Source organism: Ovis canadensis, chromosome 3, assembly GCF_042477335.2.
Source record: "Ovis canadensis isolate MfBH-ARS-UI-01 breed Bighorn chromosome 3, ARS-UI_OviCan_v2, whole genome shotgun sequence".
Lineage (NCBI taxonomy): Eukaryota > Metazoa > Chordata > Mammalia > Artiodactyla > Bovidae > Ovis > Ovis canadensis.
In genome coordinates, this window is record NC_091247.1 from 39,333,207 (window position 1) to 39,356,013 (window position 22,807).

The 22,807-nt window shown below is 41.2% G+C and overlaps 1 protein-coding gene and 1 non-coding gene across 2 annotated transcripts in view; both read right to left on the bottom strand.

Moving 5' to 3' along the window:
- Positions 1-22,807, bottom strand: part of ANTXR1 (ANTXR cell adhesion molecule 1) — a 265,829-nt gene that overhangs the window by 183,689 nt on the left and 59,333 nt on the right. Inside the window, exons 4-8 of the mRNA XM_069582959.1 lie at positions 21,356-21,437; positions 20,770-20,803; positions 19,270-19,349; positions 15,929-15,997; positions 14,399-14,479 (exon numbers count right to left, since the gene is read on the bottom strand). Coding sequence (XP_069439060.1) covers positions 14,399-14,479; positions 15,929-15,997; positions 19,270-19,349; positions 20,770-20,803; positions 21,356-21,437 — 346 coding nt within the window. The remainder of the gene's footprint in view (positions 1-14,398; positions 14,480-15,928; positions 15,998-19,269; positions 19,350-20,769; positions 20,804-21,355; positions 21,438-22,807) is intronic.
- On the bottom strand, positions 17,939-18,011 carry TRNAS-GGA (transfer RNA serine (anticodon GGA)). Its single transcript has one exon. It is a non-coding gene; the product is annotated as a tRNA-Ser (tRNA).

Here is a 22,807-nt window from a genome sequence, read left to right on the forward strand (position 1 = left end):
ACTTTAAGAGGACCTTATGTAAATGGAAATGTAGTTTTTCCCCAAGTGAGCCTTGCAGGGTTCAGTGGAGAGTCGGGAGAACTCCAAGACTGCACATGGAATTAATAATAAAGGCTTCTGGCGAAACTGGGGTATCTGACTTTTAAGCTTTTTTCTCCCATTTATGAATCCCACTGCTTACTGCATAAGGATTCTAAAATTTTGGCCAAGCATTTCAAACAAGCATAGGACACTGAGTGATATACTGCAGTATCTTTATTTGGGCAGGCCTTACTTAATTTGGAAATTGAAATGGGTCAGAGGGCTGAAGAAGACCGTTGCTCTATTTCTGAAAGGCGCATTTGTTAAAAGAATTAATAATGAAATAAAATGTAAAGTCTGTAAAAGAAAAAAAGCATTTTTAGCATTGGGAAACACCCATTAACTTGCATGGATGTTTTTAGCAAATATGCTTCTTTGTTCCAGCTTAAGTGATACATATGCCACAAGGATAGAGTCAAACAAAATATATAATAAATTACAAAAGGGGAGGAAATGCATTAAAGGGAAAATCAGGGGAAGATGAAGTAAGGAGTGAGAATAGCATAGACAAAATACACTGGGAAGAGCTTATTTCCTTACTAGGAGTGGCTCCTGAATGTAATTCTAAGCTTTCTAGTAGCAAATAAGGACAGATAATATTTATGAGATTCTCAGTCTGAAGAACGAAAACAAACCAGTTTCTCAGAAGAGATAATATTTACCAATTCCAGAGAGAAATCTGGGCATCCTCAAAGAGAAGCATTGTGAAAGGAAATGAACAACATGCTTCAGAAAATTGTTCTCTGATATACAGACGACAAAACATTCAGACGTATTCACTGAAAAAGGCTCCCTCGCAACCAGGTATTTGAGGTAATTCTCTATACCTGAGAGTCGTAAGAAGCCGCACGGTCCTCCCTCAGTATCTGCAGGGGGACTGGTCCAGGATCTCCATGGATACCGAAATCAGAGGATGCACAAGTCCCTCATATAAAATGCTGGAGTATCTGTACACATTCTTCCATATACTTTAAGTCAGGGGTCCCCAACCTCCAGGCTATGGAAATGGTACACATCCGTGGCCTGTTAGGAGTTGGGCTGCACAGCAAGAGGTGAGTGGCAAGCAAGCCAGTGAAGCTTCATCTGCCACTCCCCATCACTTGCATTACCACTGAACCATTCCCCTGCCCACACCCCTGGTCCATGGAAAAATTGTCTCCCACGAAATCAGTCCCTGTTGCCAAAAAGGTTAGAGACCACTGCTTTAAATCATCTCTAGATTGCTTATAATTCATAATACAATGGAAATGCTATGTAAATATGCCCCAGCATGCTGCAAACTCAAGTTTTACTTTTTGGAACTTTCTGGATTTTTTTTCAAATATTTTTGATCCCCAGCTGGTTGAATCTGCAGATGTGAAACCCAGGTTACAGAGGGCTGACTGTATTTCTTTTTCTTGACAGTTCTAAGATTCAGACTTCCAGCTATTTTTCCTGAACATTCTTTCTGCCTCTTTCACAATTTAAAGGCATTTTAGTATCTGTTTTCAGCTTCTATGTGATTCCAGAGTCAAAGCATTTGTTCCTTTTTGTCAGTGCTTGACTTATTTCCTCTCGCTTTGGCTTACCCAGTCACCAAGCACCTCAAGCACAGGTGCAGCCTCAGTTCCCCCTGTTTTGCAGGAATGGGATAACATGCACCCAACTCTCCAACTCCATCTCTGTAGTCAGTGGTCCTCACGTACCTGGCTCTGGGGACCCAGTATCACCCCTGAGCCCTTCACTGACATTCTGACTTGGAATGAGGGACACCCCCCAAGGATATATCCTGGGCATCCATGTTTCCCTTCAGGCTTTTCCTTCCTCCTCTTTCCAATGGTCAATACAGTCCTTTAGATGCAGCAGCATCCTAGGATTGGGGCTTGCCAGGATCCTCATCCAGATCCTCCCCAGATAGCACCTGTGCTACCTGAACTGTGATGACTGTCCTCTCCCCTCTCCCCCTAATTTGCTGCCACTGGGCTCTTCTTGCCTGAAGGGCCATCCTAGCCACTGGTGGCCGTGGCTCAGAGAGGCAACCACCCCCTTCATCATGTCTTCAGGCATAAATCTCCAAACAGGCCACGTTGGAAGAAACAGAATTGACCCACTGGAGAAATTTATAACAGTGACATTAGAACAACACAAAGCTGTTTCTTACGTTTTAAATAAAATTCCTCCATCTCCCTTTATAAGTCATTTTATCATCCGCAACTAAAGATTTCAACAGTCCAAGAATGAAAATTGAGCTATTGGGTCTATCCTGTCTCCATTCCTTAAACTCCATCAAAACACAAAAATGAAATTTTCACCCATGTTACGTTCCTGACTTGGAAGCAACATCTTTGAACCAACTCTAATACTTAACCAGGGGTCAGTAAAGGAAACATCCGTGAATCTTTAACCACAAAGACACACTTGCAGGTTTTGTCATAATAAACACATGCTGTATGATTCTCTCAAAGTGTCTGCAATTAGCTGATAAATCTAAGGAGTGTATTAAGGGCCAAAAAATGTCAGCCAAGTGCAGTGATTCAATCCAGTAAAAACACAGCTTTCCCAATCTTAACATAAAACATCTGGAAGGGATACAGTGCGGCCAATAGAGTAAAATTTATCAGTGAGGGGGATGGGCAGGATTTGTCTGGGACTGTGGCTTCTATTAGTTGGAAATATCTGGTTTCAAAAGGTAGGAAGTCAGAATGGCATGGGGTGGATTTGGGGTCCTTTGGTTATTAGCAGCCCAGACTGTACAGTAATCAGTCTGTCTGAACTTCAGCAGACAGCAGAGCAGCCTAAGGGACTGGAGACTGGATGGGTGTGGGGGGGCAGAGGATCCGTCCGCGATCTGGGCACTGGTAGCCGTGGAGGAGGAACATACGGAGCACTGGGGACCAGATGATGGGAAATGACGAGACAGAGTGGAAAGAACTCACACAGGGTCGGGGTGATGTCAGAGGTGACAGAATAACTGACCTCTGATGGAGACTGGGCAAAGACTACCACATGCCTCAAGCCTAACCAATGTGAGGAGTTGGCTTCTGGTCTTGATCCTGGTCCTCTACTTGTCTGGCTTATGGTTCCTGGCAAATCCTTAAACTTGTCTGAACCCCAATTTTGTGAAACAGTCTAACATACTAATAATTTAGAATCTGGAATCAAACTGCTTGGGTCAACTTAGTCATAAGCACTGTGACGTTGAGCAAGTTCCATAACCTCCTCTGAGTCAGAACAGCACCTACTGCATGAGGTTGTTGAGTTGGGAAGATTAAATGAGATACTATAGGCAGAGTCCATAGCACAGGGCCTGGAAATCCTCAACTAATGGTGATTTATTCTTAGGAACCTGGGCTCTGGAGACAGAAGAAAATAGATCTGGACTTTAAATAGATTTCTGTTCCGATCCAAGCCCCACCACTTACTGGCCAGGAGGATTTGGATAAGTTATTGAACTTCTGCATCTCAGTTTCTTTTTCTGTAAAATGAGAATAAGAAAAACACTGACCTCAAAGAGCTGTCTGATGGTAAAATAGTAACAGACAAGAATGCAGAGAAGTTTCATCTGTAAAATCAATAGAACTTAGGTGGTAAAAGTTGGCTTAGAGAGTGAGGAAGAGAGTGAAATTAAGGAATACTGACAAGGTTTTTGTTCTATAGACGGAACTAGACAGATGTGATTAGTCAATAGATAGTTACTTAATGACCTTGGGCCATCAGCCAACAAGTGCCTTTCATGAAAATAAGGTACCAAGAAATAGGCTCAGAACAGCCTTAGTAGTAAAGCTCTTGGCAGGATGTCTAACACATACTCAGGTCTCAAACAATGGCAGCTGTTACTCTTCTGTTACTACCGCTATGACTGCTACAACTCTTGGGCAAAGACAGTCACTCATTACTGCTTCTGTCTCGTCACTCACCACTGGCCTCTTGCTAAATCCTATTTGCTGAAAATGCCTGAAAGATGGTGAAAAATGTTATCCTGCTACCTTTTGGACAGATTTCAAAAAGAAGATATATGGGTAAGCATGTTGGAAATCTGTATAGAGCTCTAGAAATGCATGTGTTGTTACTGGTAGTGATACTCTTGAACACCTCATTAGATTATTAGGGGAGCAAAAGAGGCAACAGATGTAAAATAACTCTGCCAAGTAATAAAAGCTATTTAATACATATAAAGTGAAATCCATGGTGTATTAGTCCAGGACTTTATTTATTTATTTATTTTGAAGCCTTTTCTCATAAAGTTCAGGGCTTATGCAGAGATTTCTTAAGAATCCTTAAAGACTGTGAATATTTGCCTAGAGTTGTTATGAATCCCTCCCTTACCATAAGTTTACCAAATTTTTTCCCCCTCATTGCTCTGCCTCCTTCCCTAATAAACTGTCATTCTTTATTTACTTGGCCATTTCCTGTTGGAAGGGTTTTGTGTGTGTTCATATAAGACCAGTTTCCTTTATCCATTTGTGGTATAGGGCCTTTTGCTTCTACATATCTAGATAGCATGTTTCTTAGTGTCTGACTTATCATGAAAGGCATATTCTGCTTCTAAGATGCCTAGAGCTTGAAGTAGGCTGGCCCATGGGTCGTTAACTATCACCCAATTACATCTGTCTAGTTCTCTAAGCCAAAACTTAGCAATTTCCCTTATATTTACTCTCCTTGCTGCTGCTGCTGCTGCTAAGTCACTTCAGTCGTGTCCGACTCTGTGCGACCCCAGAGATGGCAGCCCACCAGGCTCCCCCATCCCCGGGATTCTCCAGGCAAGAACATTGGAGTGGGTTGCCATTTCCTTCTCCAATGCATGAAACTGAAAAGTGAAAGTGAAGTGGCTCAGTCGTGTCCGACTCCTAGCTGTCCCATGGACTGCAGCCTACCAGGCTCCTCCGTCCATGGGATTTTCCAGGCAAGAGTACTGGAGTGGGGTGCCATTGCCTCCTCCATTCACCCTCCTTGTCACCCTCCAAATTCAGTATGGATTTTGTGACCTAAGTCTTGGTGATTTTACCAATGAAATATTCCTGTATTCATTCACATTTTAGTATAAATTACCATCTTCCAGAGGACTTATTGTGGTTTATAATGACATATTTATGATTGGTTGGTCATTGTCTGTCTTTCCTCTTAGACTATAACCTCTACAAAGGCAAGGAGAATTGTTTTTATCCAGCACACAGTAGGCACTAAATAAATATTTGTTGCACAAACAAATGGCACACTTTCGGCATGGCTTCATTAACCTGGCATTTTAGCATATTCTATAGCAGTCTTTCTTTTTCCCCATAAATATAATCTTTTATTACATTAATGTTTTGTTTTTTTTTTAATTAAATTTTAAATCTTTTATAGTCTTTTGAATACAAGGCTAGTTTCAGCATCTTGTAACATCTCCCTCTTCTTATTAAGCACCACCGTCTTTGGAGACTGTCCTTCCAGCAGGCCTACTTCTCACCTTCATCCTTTTAAATGACTTATATTTTAAAACAGTAATGTTGTAGGTGTATTATGTCCCCATGTTTAAGGTCTAGACAGGCCTGCTTTGTAAAAGGCCTTGGTCCCTTTACTTGGCAAAAATGTATATGTTTGGGAGGTGGGATTCAGACTCCCAGGTACAAGATTATAGCTGATGGCAGTATTCATGTTGGATAAGCCTGGAGGATATTACTTTTAGAAAATGTCAGGGAGCTTGGGACACATATCTGGCTCATCCTTGTCTTCAGGACTGTCAATCTTGCCCCCACGAATTTTGAAACTATTTGATCTCTAATAAAATTTTGGAAAAAAAAAAAGTCACCTTTCCTAAGTAAATTCCGTTCCACATTTAAAAATCAATAGACATATTTATTGTTAACTGTGAACATTATCCTAGATTCCTATCAGTTCTACAGAATCTGAATTTAAAATAAAAATTTACTAACACAGAGATCTTTCTAGGATTCATACATGATTTTATGTATAGTCATTGTTGTGTTTAGTTGCTAAGTTGTGTCTGACTCTTTGTGACTCTATGGACCCTAGCCCTCCAAGCTCCTATGTATAGTCACGCATAATACCAAGTAAATATTCCAACGTGCAAGAAAGACATTTTTAAGAGATTACTGAATTTTAGACCATAAAGCTTATTATCCTCAAAACATGCAAGAGTTTTTGTCTGGAGAGGGGCATCCAGCTTATCTAAACATATGCAACTCTTCTCTTAGTTTCACACTCAAGGAGAGTCTGGTGTGAAGGAGCACAGGACAAACAAGGTTTTGAAACTGAGGAAATTCATCATTTTTCTATGAAACCACTTTCTTCTCTTGTTTTCAGAAGGAAAGCTCAGATAACTGTGAACTCCAAGATGAGGTTTATTTAGTAAGATGAGCTTGTTGATCTCATGAATACTGGCAAAGTCAGTGGCCCTCCTGGGGAGCTGGACCCTGCAGTGTCTCATTGGATTTTGTCTAAATTCTGCTATTGCTTTTACAATAAGTCTTAACAGATTCCTAGATATAGGGAAAGGAGCTGGAGGGTGTGGGGTTGACCTGAGGATTAACTGAATATACCTCCCTGCAATCTTTTCAGCCTATTTAAGTAACGGGAATTTTTATTACATTTGGATTCTTTACTGAGTTAAACAGAAATAATAGCTTAGCTGAAATGCCTGAACTGAATGTCTGTAAAGTCTAATTAATGACTCCTGAGGCAAATGATTTTTTGAAAAGCTTTTCCTCTGACCACAAAAACTACAATTAACTCTATTTATGCTTCCAGGCCTACTAATGTGGATGCAGCACAAAATGCCGTCTTTTATAGATACAGTCCTGGAAAAGAGGGAAGGGAAAGACTAAGAGGATTTTACAAGAAACAGAGCCACGAAACTGCCCACGTGTGGCGCCACGTAGGTCACGAAGCCTCTGCACTGCTCGGCGCCACTTTGCAATGAATTCTTATGCTCAACTCGATGCCACAGGGGGAGTACGACAAAGGGGGAGGGCTCTGTGACTACACAATTCAGCAACTGACCAGGAGGAAAGGCAAGTGCCAAGCAAGTGATGCAAACAATTAGCGCCAGTGGAGTTCAAGGCAGGAAGAGTTCAAGGTACAGGAGAGAGCAGGGCAGGCTCCATGGAAAAGAGAGGATGGGAGCAGAGCCTTGAAGTTGAGACAAAACTCCAGACAGGATTTAGATGGGGCAAAGGTGGAGAGGGCAGTTTCTTCCTTCACAAACAAGGCTGATTTAAGAGAAGGGCTGCTGCTGAAATGAATTTCCCCTTCTGCTAGCCCTGGAAGGAGAGCTGGTTCAGTTAAGTCAGGTACTTTCCAGGACTACAGGCATGTGATGCAGATACTCGTTTTTTTTTTTTTTTTTTTTTTTAATGTGGAACATTTTAAAAGTCTTTATTGAATTTGTTTCAATATTGCTTCTGTTTTTTATGTTTTGTTTTTTTTGGCCACAAGGCATGTGGGATCTTAGCTCCCTGACCAAGGATCGAACCTATGCCCCCTGCAATGGAAGTTGATGTCTTAAGCACTGGAACCCCAGGGAAACCCCAGGGATTTAGATTTTGATTGGAGAAAAACCCTTAGCAGTCCCTTGTAGGGTCTTGGAAGAGTAGATAGGTGGGAAGCCAGGAAGCTGGGCTTTGCCTTTTGTCAAAGCTCCAGTAGGGCTGGATGACGGGCTTTCATATTCCCATAAGGGGAAGGGAGAAATTAGCACACGATATGGTTACCATAAATGAAATAAATATATATATACCATGGAATAGATCCAGTCCTCAGTTTCAGTAGTTATTACAGCTTCCTTGATAACAAAGATGTTAGTGCCAAAACTTGCAAGAAATCCTTTCAAATATAGTCATGTTTGCTCAATACTTGTTTATAGTTGATCAAACATGCAGAAAGCTCTAGGCACTGACTCACCCCTCGAATTAGTAGGAAGCCCTATGCAGGCTTAAATATTTATTCTAGAGAAATGCTCCTGGATGGATATTGTTTGGTGCCAGTGACTGGGTTCTTCTCAGAGGCCAAGTGCGCTTGGTTTTAGACACCGCCCTTGATTGCACGAGAAGTGGGGACAATAGGGAGGAGCTGGCATCATGGTAACCAGGTCAAGCGTTAGGATTCAAAGCTGCAGACCCACTTCAGTGTTATCCGAACCCAGCTTTCATGCAGGTTCCCATTTCACTGCCTGCAGCACTTTTGAAAAGGCAAACAAAGACCCAGGAGCCTCTCTGGACCTTTGCTTCATATTTTCACTTGAGGGCTGGCGCTGCATTCACCAGTTGTGGTCAATGGAAACTCCCGGAGAAAGCCACAATAAGAAAAGGCAAAGAAATAGTTTCTTCCTTTACAGTTTTACTGGCTTAAAGGGCTCCAATCTTCTAACCTTCTAAATTTTGTTTTATAATTTTATCAACTGAATTCTGCAAAAACAAGGAATTCTGTCTTCTGAGGTAGAGTCCTGAGCAAATGTGAAAGTGAAGATGCTTCTTTCAGCTGTGGCAAGCTGCCAGCCTCTCAAAATGATGGAATTTCATCCATTGAGCAGAAACTGAGATTTTCAGAGATGCTCTCCACCTAATATTAAATGGCAGAGGGTCTCCTGCCCACCAATGGTGCACTCACACCAGAGCTCCTGCCTGGACTCTGGTCTTGTCTTTGCTATAACTTTGTAAACTGTGTTAAGTCATTTCACATTCTTGGTCCTCAGGGTCCTCTTCTCCAAAATGGAGCTGCTTCCCGGCCTACCCACATCAATCGTTAAATGCTGTGGACATCTTGTTATGGACCTTAGAGACAGAACTGAGTCTATTCTGGATCACTGCCCACTGCTGTGTAGTCTTGGACCAGTCAGCTAATCTCTCTGTGCTTAGGGTATCTGCTTCTGTGGAAGGAGTAATAATATCTACATTAAACGGTAGGGGTGAGAATTTGATGAGATGACCATGTAAAATGATTTTCACTGTGCCTAACAGCTAAGAATTCACTAAATGATGACTTCTTATTTTTAACCTTTCTAAGGAAATTGAGGTGGGAGAAAACCTGAGCTCTAGAGTCATGTACTTGGGTTCCAACCTTGATCTCCCCATTAGAGCTGTGTGCCCTTGTGCAGGGTATCTGAGCCTCAGTTTCTTCATCTGTTAAATGGGAATATTTCCTTCACAGGGCTGTTATGGTTTTTAAAAGGGGTGATATTAAATGAGAAAAAGGAACAATGTTTGATACCAAAATAAATTACAAGCGTTTCTCTCTGCCTATTCCCTGTGTTGCAGATTAAAATGGAAAACAAGTGAAAGTACTTTGAACTAACACATTACATAAAATCTGAGTACTTCTTCCTTAAAGTAGAGAGGATTGAAGAACAGTAAAAAGACCAAAACACAGGAATCATATTGAGGAAGCAGAAAATCCAGGGACTTGCTGCATCCATACCTTAGATAATCAGTTCCCTATAATCTAGTGATTTTCCATTTCCTCAGACATTCACAGCCCAGTATTGTGGAAAAAGCATACTCTCCGGACCCAGATGTGGGTTCAATTTCCCTCCTCTACCATTATGAGTGGGCAGACTTGGGCAGTTTATCTAACTGCCTACACCTCAGTTTCCTCACCTGTAAAATGGGGATAATAAGTCCCTTTTGAGAGAGTGGTTGCGGAAGTAGTTAACAGAGGAGCTGGCAGAAGGAAGATGCTCAATAATCATGGTAATTTTTCTTCTTTTCACAGGTCTCATTACTATTGGTCCTGAGTGTTTGTTTATTCATCATCCAAAGGGGATAAAAACCATGATCTCTAGATTCCCTGAGCATCTTGATTACAAACATGATCGTTCCTTTGTCGGCCTTTGTATCGGCTATGGTTGCCTATTGCCCTTACAGTAAAATACCATCGTTTTCAAGGCTCCATGTGATTTATCCACTTTTTGCTTCTTCCTTCATCGTCTGTCATTTACCATCCAAGCCCCACTCTTCTTCAATTCTGTTATACACCCTCTTAGGGTTCTGCTCTGCCAAGAATGTTGTATCCACACTTTTCCAATGAACAACTCCATTTCACTTTGAGGTGATCTCTTCAAAGGAGCCTGAGTTCTTTGCCAACCACTTTACTCTTAATCTCAGTTGTATGTTACTTTCTATATACCATGCATCACAATTTAAATTATACATGTTTATTTATTGAGTTGTTTTTTTATGTGTTCTTCCCACTAGATTATAAGCTCCACCAGGATAGGGTCTCTATGTGCTTACGTATAACCAAATGGGCAGAGTCTACCATAAAAAGTTTTCAATGAATATTAGAGGAATGAATAAATATTAGCCCATGCAGCTTGATTGGGGATTTAAAAACAAGGTCACTATTGAGAGGTACAAACCGCTGTATAAAATAAATAAGCCACAAGGATATATTGTACCACACAGGAAATATAGCTGGTACTTTATAGTAACCTTAAATGGACTATAATCTATAAAAACATTGAATCATTATGCTGAACACCTGAAACTAATATTGCAAATCAACTCTGCCTCAATAAAAAAAGAAGGTCACAGCGGATCTAGAACTTCATGAACTATTTGAGCTTTTGAAAGCTGCTCTGCACTCCTATTCTGGATAATTAAACCCAGTCCTACTTTATTATGAGAAAAAAACTAGCCACAAAACAACATCCATGGGAAAAAGCTCGAAAAGATTCTTCAGATGGGGAGAGGGGATACAAGAGTTTTCTTTTCAGTATCCAGAAGGAGAAATGAACCCACTTCTTAAAATTAGTTAGCCAACTTTCAGGCCATAATTGTTTTTGTCTGACTTGAGAAAGATGAGCTGTACTGTGTTTGTCCTCATTTTTCTGTCCAAGCAAATGAATTAACAACTGCAATAAACATGGGTTTCAAGTATTGGAAGGATGGAAACCACCAGCATAACTCCCAGATAAAAACTCACAAGAATGCTATCATTCAGCTAAAAGGTTGGAGTCTCAAATTATTTTTTCCCTTTTTGGAAGACAGTTTTACTAAAGTTTCTTAAACATCTTTGGCGTGATTTCTACTGGAGGGGTAGGGAGAGCTTTACAAACATCTGAGCTCATACTGAGCTTGAATGAGTTGCTAAGGCTGAAACAGTCAAAGACAACACAATTTATACAGATAAAAATACTCAGATTATTTGGGGAAGAACCAACTCCTGAATGATGTGGCATACCACTCATAAGAATCTTTGAACAAGTAAGAGTTGTCCCTGTTTAGAACCCAGACATCTGAAGAAAGGAGTTCTACAGTAGCCTCATGACTGGGCTTCTGCCTCTGGGGCCCCTCAGTATTCTTTTTATAAACAGAGACACTGCTATCAGATTCTCTTCTTAAATGTCACTTGTTAGATGTTCAAATGCTTCAGTGATTACACTAAGTTGGAGTTAAGATTCCTTCCAGGCTCTCATCAATCTGCTTCCAACCCAATGTCTTAGTTTATTTCTCATTATTCCTGACTCCTTTACCCAAACTCTCCCAGACAGATTATTGTCCTCAAAATATGTTTGCTCCTTTCCATTCTTTGGGCTGAGGTCATATCATCTCTTCTCTAGAGCTATCCATCACCCATCCCTGGTCTTTTAGGAATTCAGGTCTGCAGTGGCAGCCCACTCCAGTACTCTTGCCTGGAAAGTCCCATGGACGGAGGAGCCTGGTGGGCTGCAATCCATGGGGTCGCTACTAGTCGGACACGACTGAGCGACTTCACTTTCACTTTTCACTTTCATGCATTGGAGAAGGAGATGGCAACCCACTCCAGTGTTCTCGCCTGGAGAATCCCAGGGTCGGTGGAGCCTGGTGGGCTGCCGTCTATGGGGTCACACGACTGAAGCGACTTAGCAGCAGTAGCAGCAGCTTCTCATGAAGTCTCCAGTCCAGAACAGTTCACCTCTGAGCTGCCACAGGATTCATGATCAGGCCTGAATCCTGTTTTTAATCATCTGGAGAAATCACTATTTGGGTGTTGTTTTACAGGCTTATTACATTTCTTGTTGTTTATACTGTCAAGTGTGCCACATTGATCTCAGAATTATTTATAGGACCCTGGGGTCCCTCACCTGGGGATCCATAATTGGAACTGATAATCTTCTATCCTTTCAATTATTTCCACTTTCTGATTAAGGTAGTTTAAGTGGGTTTCTCTTTCTTGCAATCACATCTTAAAGAAGACATCTGTCATATGTACACGTTTAGGATAGAAGCTCTCAACTTGGGGTGGAATTATTTTTTCACAGTTCTGGAAATGTAAGGTCATACATATCGATGCTCTGAATGTACAACATCTGGGGCACTGACTGAAAAATGCAGATTTAAAAGATGCAGGTTCATAGGCTCCATCTCATATTGATTCTGATAGAAGCTCTTGGGGACAGACTCTGGGAATGGGTAGTGCAGACAAGATTCTCCACATGATCACTATGCATATTCAAGAAATTCAGAGGATCAGGAGGAAGCTGACACTAAGGTTTCCCATGTGGTGGTGAAAGGACATGGAAGAGGAAATAACTCATATGTCTTGAGTACTGATTATGCGCTTGATAAAAATATTAGGCATTTTCACTGGTGTTATCTCTTGTAATCCTCAAACAAGATTACAATGTATGTCTTATCATTAATCCCCTATACAAATATGGAACAAAAGAAAATACCTCATCCAAGGATCTACACATGATAAGTTGTCGGGCCAGCATTTAAACTCTGGACTGACCAGCTCCAAAGTTCATACGTCTCACTCTCCTTTCCTCTCTGCTGGGGTTCTTAGCAAACCTTGGAGGGAGGGAGAGGGAGCATGAGGCACAACAGGTTGGAGGCTTCCTAGGTCAATCTGCAGGAGCTGGACAGATCCTGAACTCCTGAGGAGTAACCCCTGGATTAAAACCACATTGACATCTTAAAAGGACAGTGATCCTCTGAGCTCTGAATCTGCACCTTGGACCCCAAGTCTAAAGCCTGGTGAACGCCAACTACAGATACCGCTGGCTGTCTGCCTGGTTCCCAGACCTAAAGGTGGAGGCTTTAGCAACTCTGGACTTCATTACAGGTGCAGCACACACATAGGCCTTTTGGCTGAAGCTTCAAAAATCAGCATTCTCCAGTATTCCACTGGACCAAGGGTCTAGCTAGGGGATGGAAGGTAGAAAAGAAATCCAGGAAGCCGGGTCACGTTCACTGATAGGAAAGGGATGATTATAAACAAAACAAAACCAGGCTGTGATGGAAAAGAGGGCTGGTGACTATGCAAACCCTGGGGAACATGGAAACCCTCATATTTTACAGTAAGGTTGAACTATTACTCAGTTATAAGAAAGAAAAAAACAATTCTATTTGCAGCAACATGGATGGACCTAGAGATTATCATGCTGAGTAAAGTAAGTCAGACAGAAGACAAATATATGATATTACTTATATGTGAAATCGAAAGAAATGGTACAAATGAACTTATTTACAAAACAAAAACAGACCCACAGACATAGAAAACAAATTGATGGTTACCAAAAGGGGAAGTAGGGGGAGGTATAGATTAGGAGTTTGGGATTAACATAGATACACTACTATATATACAACAGATAACCAACAAGGACCTACTGTACAGCATAGTGGACAATACTTAATATCCTGTCATAACATATAAGAGAAAAGAATCTGAGAATCTGAAAAAGAATATGTGTGTGTGTGTGTGTGTGTGTGTAACTGAATCACTTTGCTGTAAAACTAACACAACATTGTAAATCAACTATATATATTAAACAAACAAATGAGCCACGAAAAAACAGAGACACAAGAACCTATGTTGTGACTCCAGGTAAGTTCCACTCATTAAATAAATAAAAGTTTAATATTAAAAAAAGAGACCTTTTAAAATCACCAGGGAAGATTTTAAAACTCCTGTTCAGATAATCATCAACGGGCAACCAAGGGAGAAGGCCACTGGTGGAAAGTACCTCTGATGAGCAGGTGATGGGGGTTGAGCCTGCAACGGTCTGAAGGGAGGCTGCAGTCAGTCATGACTGGGAAAGCTGAGGTCACTCAAGAGCACAGCAATGGGCCACAGTGCTTCCAGTATGAGAACTGCCTGAAGTCTGGCTCACTGCCAGGGCAGGACTCTTCCATTTTTAGTTTTCCACTGTAGGGTGAAGACTTGGCACAGAAGAATACAAACAGGTGTGAAAGTCAGGAGGGAGAAGTGGAGCACAGCAGATAGGAAGATGTACAAAGGCGTGTGTCTCAAGAACAAGACCACCAGCCTCAGCGAGAGGCAATGGGGGCACTGGACAGCAGATCAGGGGGCCGGAAGGGCGCGAGTATGCAGTCCCAGAGGAAGCTGCTCTACTCACTGAGTGGATGATGCCTTGCAGGGCCTGAAAGCCGTCATTTACCGGAAACACGTGATCCTTACTGTCCGCAATCCGGGCCAGCTGAGAACATAGCAAACACAAACACACACGGAGACGTGTAAGGTTCGGACACGGAGAGCCGGGAAAAGCCACTGGGTCCAGGGGGCTCCATCTCATTTAGAACCCGCAGGAACTGAAGGGCTTGCCTGGGCTCAAGGGCCTCACTGCAAGGCCCTCAGTCATAATGAGCTTACCAGCCGCCCTTCTGGAGCGGGTCCGGAGAGTCGGCTCCAGCTTTTACGTTTGTTTTAATGCTTGTCTCCTTGGGAGCAGGGGTAAGCTTGCGCAGCGAGATGAACATTTGGCCTGGGTTGATGTATTTATGGATTTGGGGGCTGGCCATTGGCTCATTTTCCTCCCATTCAACCACATTTCTATTGGCAACTGTATTTGAATCAAACAGACTCAGGTTTCCTTTCAGAGCAACTTTAAAAATAAATTCAAGCTTTGGTGTTGGGTGAGGTCAATGAATGGGGACCCTTATCTCAGACCCAAGCTGCTCATTGAGGGAAGAATCCTTAAGACTGGTTTGGCTGCTCCTGCTTGATAGAGCAGAGGACCGAAGAAAGGAGAAATTGATCTGAGGTTTTCTCCTCCCAAATTTCTGTCTAGTGCTGAGACTGCCACAGTTAGAGTCAGTGCCAGGATTTTTACTGATTGCAAAAGGAACACACAATCATTGGGAAATTTTAAAAAACCCAGGAGTGTTAAAAAGAAAAAAGTTCATGTAATTCATGTGTTAAAAAAAGTTCATATAATTCATCTCTCTATCTATCTACCCATTTGTTCATTCATCCCTCATCTATTATTGTTAATTTGATATATAAAGGTATTCCTACTTTTTCTACACAAATATCATATTTTGTTTTAAAAAGTGGATTCGTACTATTCCCAAAAGTTTTTGTTACCTTATTTTATTCATTTAGCGACATGTCATGAGCATTGTCCATGTTATCAAAACAAAAATAAATTATGAAGAACAACCCTTTAGGTTGCTAACACATTTTCACAATTTGCTTATATATACCTGGACATACTTTTCTGCCCACTGGCCAATTATTTCCATTCATGGGAGGGGTATTGAAAATGCATTGTGTTTTTAATGAGATAAAAGGGATGTTTGCCATTTAAATAAGAAAATCAGATTTGTCAAAATAAATTTTAAAGAACCAATCTGTTTCCAAGTTAATTTCAATCTGTTTTGACTTCTTGGCAATTGAACATCTACTAAAAGTCAACTAGAAAGGATGCTGCCTAGATGCTCTGTGTTGAAGACCCTCAAGTGTATTTGCAAATAGGTTCACATCCCTCACACATTCAATGACTCCCTTCCTGTTTAGCATTCCTGGAAAAATCATCTATCTAAAGGGTATTTATGCTGCTGATGCACTCTCCTCACCAAATGCATTATGTTTTCTATCATTCACAAGCTTAATATGCTCCCAAGCATGAAGAAATCTATGTTCATACCTGTGTTTCATTGAAATCCTTCACGCCTACACAGTAAACGATTGCACCGAGATCGCGGGATCTGTTCGCCTGGGCCAATGAAAAATGACATTAGAGTGAGAAGCAGTGGCAAATGTAGTCCTCTTGGATCAGCCAGACTAATGCAATAACCAGGTATTTATTGAACATCTACTGTGTGCCAGTACCATAAGGGAGAGGGCAGTCCCTGTCCCTGAAGAGTCAATACTCCAGTGAACATCATAGTCTAACTCAATATGGTAGATGCAAAGGGAGTGATTAGTCTAATGGGAGGGGTTGAGAAAGATCCACAGAAGTAGAGTCTTGATGAGAAACTTTGAATGACAAAGGGAGGAGAAGGAAACTGTAGGCTAAGTCATATTAAATACTCTGGGGAAATAATTATCTTTTCTGTTCCTCTGATGGATTTTTAGTGACATAGGTTCTTCCTCTGTAATGGCATCATGCTCTGACAGCAAGGTTGTAATCTTTGGAACCTGATATACCTGTGTTTGATGCTTGACTTAGCTCTGCGAAGTGTTTGGGGGATTAAATGAGATAACATATGCAGAGCTCCTCACATGAGGCCTAGAACAATACAGATGGGCATCAATGTCAGCACCTTTGTGAATAAGGGTTTTTTATTCCCAAAGACACAGGGTCAGTGGTATGGGATTTGCAGTCCATATTTGAGTGGGTGAATCTATGACCTTCTCTACAATTAAGTACTGAGAGGGCAACATAATGAATAATATACAGATTTGGGCTTTGTTTTAATATTTGATTTATTAAAGACTCTTCCAGGTTTTCTAGATTGTTTGTTTCAGAATAGAAAATAAAATTTGTAATTCCTTGGTATATGTCAATACAGTAGGAAATTAATAAATAATTGATAGGAAACATATAATAGGTGCCCAATATATGCATATTGATTTCGATGGTGTCCTTTTATCCCCCTTTCTTAGTACTCCAACCCGCTTATGATTAACCCTGAATTTTAGAAGGGACAGAAACATACATCTTTTTACCTTCAATTTAGAAATTATTTCTTGCTGTTTTCAGGATAAAATTAACTTTTAGATACAGTCTGCTGCTGCTAAGTCACTTCAGTCGTGTTTGACTCTGTGTGACTCCATAGACGGCAGCCCACCAGGCTCCCCTGTCCCTGGGATTCTCCAGGCAAGAACACTGGAGTGGGTTGCCATTTCCTCCTCCAGTGCATGAAAGTGAAAAGTGAAAGTGAAGTTGCTCAGTCGTGCCTGATTCTCAGCGATCCCATGGACTGCAGCCCACCAGGCTCCTCCATCCATGGGGTTTCCCAGGCAAGAGTACTGGAGTGGGGTGCCATTGCCTTCTCCAAGATACAGTCTAGCCCCAGCCTTATCTGCAACAACTTCTATATGACATGTCTCCTCTAGCAGGGCTTTATATAGAATTAACAAAAATGGAAAGGTTGATTTTCTTTCTGTATCTTGAACTTTAGCTTTCTGTTTCAGACACCCTCTTCCTATTGCCAGTGGTACTCCAAATATTTTTCTAAGTTTGCATGTGCCATACCTAAAATTCTTTTCTACCAATCCCTATTTTAAGCCTGTCACTTATCATTTATTTTATATTCACTTATTCCCTTATTAGGGTTTTTACTTTGATTGCTACTTTGCATCTAGATAAACCATTTTGCATTCCTATTATATAGTTAGTTTCAACTTTTTTTTAAGTTAGGAATTTCTATATAGGAATGTATTTTCATATAGGAATATATTGTTTCCCAGATGCGCAGGGAGCGTCTGTCATCATTTACTTATGTGTCTCCCCATTGAGAATTTTGTACAAGTTAGAGATGGGGGACAGTAATGTGTTTACCCACTTAATATCCTCATAAAAAAAGTAAAGTCGCTCAGTCGTGTCCGACTCTTTGCGACCCCATGGACTGTAGCCTACCAGGCTCCTCCCTCCATGGGATTCTCCAGGCAAAAGAACTGGAGTGGGTTGCCATTTCCTTCTCCAGGGGATCTCCCCAACCCAGGGATCGAACCTGGGTCTCCTGCATTCCAGGCAGATGCTTTAACTTCTGAGCCACCAGGGAAGCCCAAGAGTTAAGTGAAGTTGCTCAGTCATGTCCAATTCTTTGCGACCCCTTGGACTGTAGCCTATCAGGCTCCTCTGTCCTTGGGATTTTCCAGGCAATAGTACTGGAGTGGATTGCCATTTCCTTCTCCAGCAGATCTTCCCAACCCAGGGATCGAACCCGGTCTCCCACATTATAGACAGACACTTTACCATCTGAGCCACCCAGGAAGTCCTTTGCCAAAAGAGGCTTCAAAAAGTTGAACGTTATTACATGGTAAAGTCCTTGAGGGCAGCAACTGTGTCTTACTCATCAATGTTTCTCTAGTCCAGCAAAGTGCCCATACAGGTCAAACTCTAAGTAATTAGTGAGTGAAAGAATGAATGAATATATACTTCTGACTTGTGGAGAAAGTTGAATTTAAATTAAATAGTAGTCAAGAGCTTCAGGCAAGGGTAAAGCTCTGGTTGATTTCCCCTCAAGAGGCTGGCATCGCCCTTCCTCCCCACCTGTGTTTCTCCTTATTGTGTTTTTTTCGAGGTTGTCCTGAATGAGCCTTTGTCACTAATGAGGCTTCAGTACATTTCTATGGTGAACTGGTTTCCTTGGGTTACTTATACATATAGCTCGAACGTGAAATTTGAAAGGAAAGAATTTCCTAAATATAAACATCACTTTCAAGTCCTAGACAAACCTCTTTTTCTGAATCTCTTTATACAAACTGAGAGCTTCATTTAGAAAGAATTCCTTTAATTACTGTGGGGAGTACTTTCCAAGAGCATAAAGAAAAGGAAAAAAGGAATATTGAAGGAGAGCTTGCAATTTACTTTGTCACCAGTTAATGTTCAGCTTTTATTCTTAGTAAGAATTTCAGTGATTAATACATTTTGACAAAATTGGCTTTTACGTATTTCAAGTAATTCTTTCCCCTCCTGTTTTTAGTAGAAATGAAAGAAAAATAGTACCGATGGATTTGTTGAAAAATGATACATAGTATTTCAAAACTGCTTTCAATAAAGAAAGGCATGACAGATATATTTTATCCCCCAAAGTAATATGCAAATATTTTGTAAAAGGGAAAAATACCCACCATGTGTGAGACATGTGGATTCACTTTAAAAATAAACTGTTATTATTTTTCACATATGGGACTCTATTTTATCTGGGGATTTTACAAAGAAAATCTATCCTTTTTGCCCAAGTAGAGAAACTGCAGCCCATTTCAGAAGGAAGAAGCCCTGTTTGTATGTCAGACACAGGCCAGGCTGTCTCTTACCTCCCTCTCTGAATAGAAGAAGAGGTCCTCATGGAGTTCTCCATCAGTCAGAGCAATGATGACGCTGGCTGTCCTGTATCCTGCTCAGACAACACAGACCCACTCAGTTCATCCTGCCGCACCAAGGAAACCCCCTCAGCCCTTTGAAGCTGCGCCATCTGAGGTTCAGTACTGTGAGAATCAGCACCTTTTCTTTTGAGACTGGAAGTAGCTCCAGCATGAAGAAGAATGTGGAACAAACTCTAAGGGGCAACATGTTTTGTTTCTGGGTTGCCAAGTCTTGTCTTTAAAAAAGACCAAACCTTGTAAATTGGTCACTGGACTGATAGCTGGGGGTAGCTACAGGGAATCACACATGACTATTTCCTAGGAACAGTCCAACTGACTCTTGCCAAGAGCAAACTTGACCACCTGGGCCATCCAGGTATCCTTCTTACATGCTGTCCTTCACTGCATGCTACACACCTTGAAGAGTTTGGCAAAGAGTAACAGTCATTATGGTTTACAAGTTGACTAGAAGTATTACAGCAGTTGTCAAAACTTACTAGAATTCTGTCAGTGATTTAGAAACTTCTAGTAACATTGTTAGTTGTTCAGTTGTGTCCAACTCTGCAACCCTATAGACTGTAGCCCACCAGGCTCCTCTGTCCATGGAATTCTCCAGGCAAGAATACTGGAGTGGGTGGCCATTCCCTTCTCCAGGGGATCTTCCCAAGCCAGGGATCCAACCCGAGTGTCTCACACTGGAGGCACATCTGAGCGCATCTGAGCTTACATCTGAGCCACCATTGCGGATGATGTCTTTGTATTAACAAGTGTTGCTATAGATACTGCGTCTGTCTTATTTGTTGCAGTTCAGAGTAAAATAGGAAGTGGACACCTCTACAGGTCTGGGAGAAAAGTCCCTACTGTAGTGCTGACTCTCTTTTTGGAGATTTGCCTCAGAGAGAGAAATGTTACCCATGAAAGACAGGGTAGTAATAGTATACTGACTAAAACAATAATAAATATTATTTCCATGTGCTAAGCACACTAGCAAGTGCATTTCATGCCCTTTCCCCATTTAAATGAAGGAACGATGAAGCCAAACTGGTATCTTAACCTAAAATCATATCCAGTCACAATGATGAAGAGGCTTGGAGCTCAGAGAAGGACAAGAAAATTAAATTTGACATTAAAATCCAAGACTTTACTAACTCATCCAAGTATTTATTAACTTGATGAATTCAGCATGCAAAACTGGTCATGAGCATTACAGACTGTGGCCCATAATGAGATCTTAATTAGTTTTATATAACTTTTTGGGGACTCATCAGAGCAGTAGAATCTGACCCGGTACATGCCATCTTTCTATGTGTCCCTTCTCTGTGATGAAGTGTGCGTTCAAGGATCTGAAGCAATATCATCTGTGTCTTTTGAAACAGGAAATTACTGAGGTGATTTTTCAGAAGGAAACACAGAAAAAGTTAATCATAATGGTAATTCAGAATATAGTCTTACCTTGACTGTTTTCGTAATAAATCTGCTCACTGGCCTGAAAAACACATGAAAAAGTCATTAGACATATCTACTCTTTGCTACAACAAAAGCCATAGTGGGCAGTGGTCTCTGATGTTGGATCCACAGTCTTGGGTCAGTCTTGATTCTTTATGTAATTCACCCAGGTTTCACTCAAATACCAATGGATGACATTCATCTAAAGTTACCTTGCATATCTTACTTCTCATAGACTGGGACTTGTTTTTCTTAAGACTGAAATGATGAAATTCTGTCTCAACCTCTGAAGAAATATATAGAAAGGCTACCCTGGGAATAGAAAGGACTTGTGTGTGGCATGATTCATGAGCATCAGCCGAGCATTAGCTGAGATTCTTCATCCGGTGTCAGAGAAAGAGGAAGGAATTTCATTTATTCAGCTCTTTTGGATGGAGTTATTGGGTACACACTTATGGGAAACTTTTTTACTCTTGCCATCAAGTATGGCTCAGTTCCGTTAAAACATGTGTCTCATCTCATCAGCCATCCCTGTGTTGATGTTTCTACATCACAATCTATATTTGGAGTTTAAAACTCTTTTTGAAGTTACCCTTTCAAATCCTTCATGCATGTAAGTGTCTCCTCCTGGCAGAACCTTCTGGAGTTCTTCTAGCCCTTGACGGATCTGTTCCCTGAAATCCAAAGACACCCTGTTAGTCTTGTTTTTTTTTGCTGTTGATAGTCACATGCATTAGTCTTTATCTCCAAGGATAGTCTATATTACCCCATTCATCCCCTAAAAGCCTATTGGCAGGAAAGTCTTTGTAGTAAATCATCAATTTAGGGCCAGCCATAGTGTAGAATAAATGAGATTCCAGGGACTGAGGGAAAGGACACTTCTTCAGGAATCTGTGGGTGAAAATTTTCTGTTCCCTGGAACAGGACAAGGTTTTTACTCTACATTGGAAACAAGTCTTGAGATGCAGCTGGTCTTGAAGGAAACATACCCACCCTAGGCAACTTCATATCCAGATGCAAAGGGCTCATGTAGTCCAGAGAGAGGGGGGTACTAACAACCCAGGGCAAGGCCACCACAAGGACCACAGGCGGGAGGGACAGGCGTCTGGAGCAAAATGCCACCAGCACCACTGTGCCAGAGAAAACCAAGTAGTCAGCTTTGAAAATAAAGACCCTGGCAAATTGGGCTTTCCAGGACACCAACAGTGTTTTCTGTGGGCTGGAGTCCGTGTTTTCTTACTTTGATTGCTCAAGGTGGTAGTGGTGCAGGAAGAGGAAGTGGGTTATGGTCTTGGGAAAGGGTCTGACTGCAGTGGAAAACATGAAGCTTAGGGGACCAATTAGAATCTTTGTGGACCATTCCCTTAGGGATGTTAGATGTCCACATTCCCATTCCCATCAGTTAAATAGCTCCATACTATGCTGAAAAGGGCAAGAAAGTGTAGTTTTTGACAAAATAAAAAAATGAACTTCACTCATGAATAGTAATCCCATAAAGGGTTTGAAATTGTTCTTCCTCCCACTGGGGTCTCTTTAGGGGCAGAGGCTGGAGATGCACACTTTAGACTGGGTAGGGAAAGTTCTTTTCAGCAAGGAAGGAAGCTAATGTTCACTAGGCATCCACTAGAAACAGGCCCTACACAGATTTCTGATTTCATCCTCATAATAACCACTCCAGGTGGGTATTACTGCCCTCAGGTAAGAAAACGAGTTCAGAGAGGTTAGATAAGTAACAGAACAGAGGCTTGACATCAAATCTGCCTGATTAGAAGACAAAAAATTTTTTTGCCTGGATTTCTACTTTGCCAAGCAGCATAGAACAGTGAGAAGTTTTCAGTAAAACTTGAATTAATGAAGAGCAATGGCAAATTTTAATACCATCTGTGTACTAATACTGTGTCAAACTGTTTGAAAAATACATACAATTAATTCACTTAAGCATTATGATAGCTATCTGAGGTAGATACTAGAGTTATCTTTATTTCACAGATAAGGAAACTGAGTCACTATATTGCTGAAAGTATTAATAGTCATTTGACTTCCC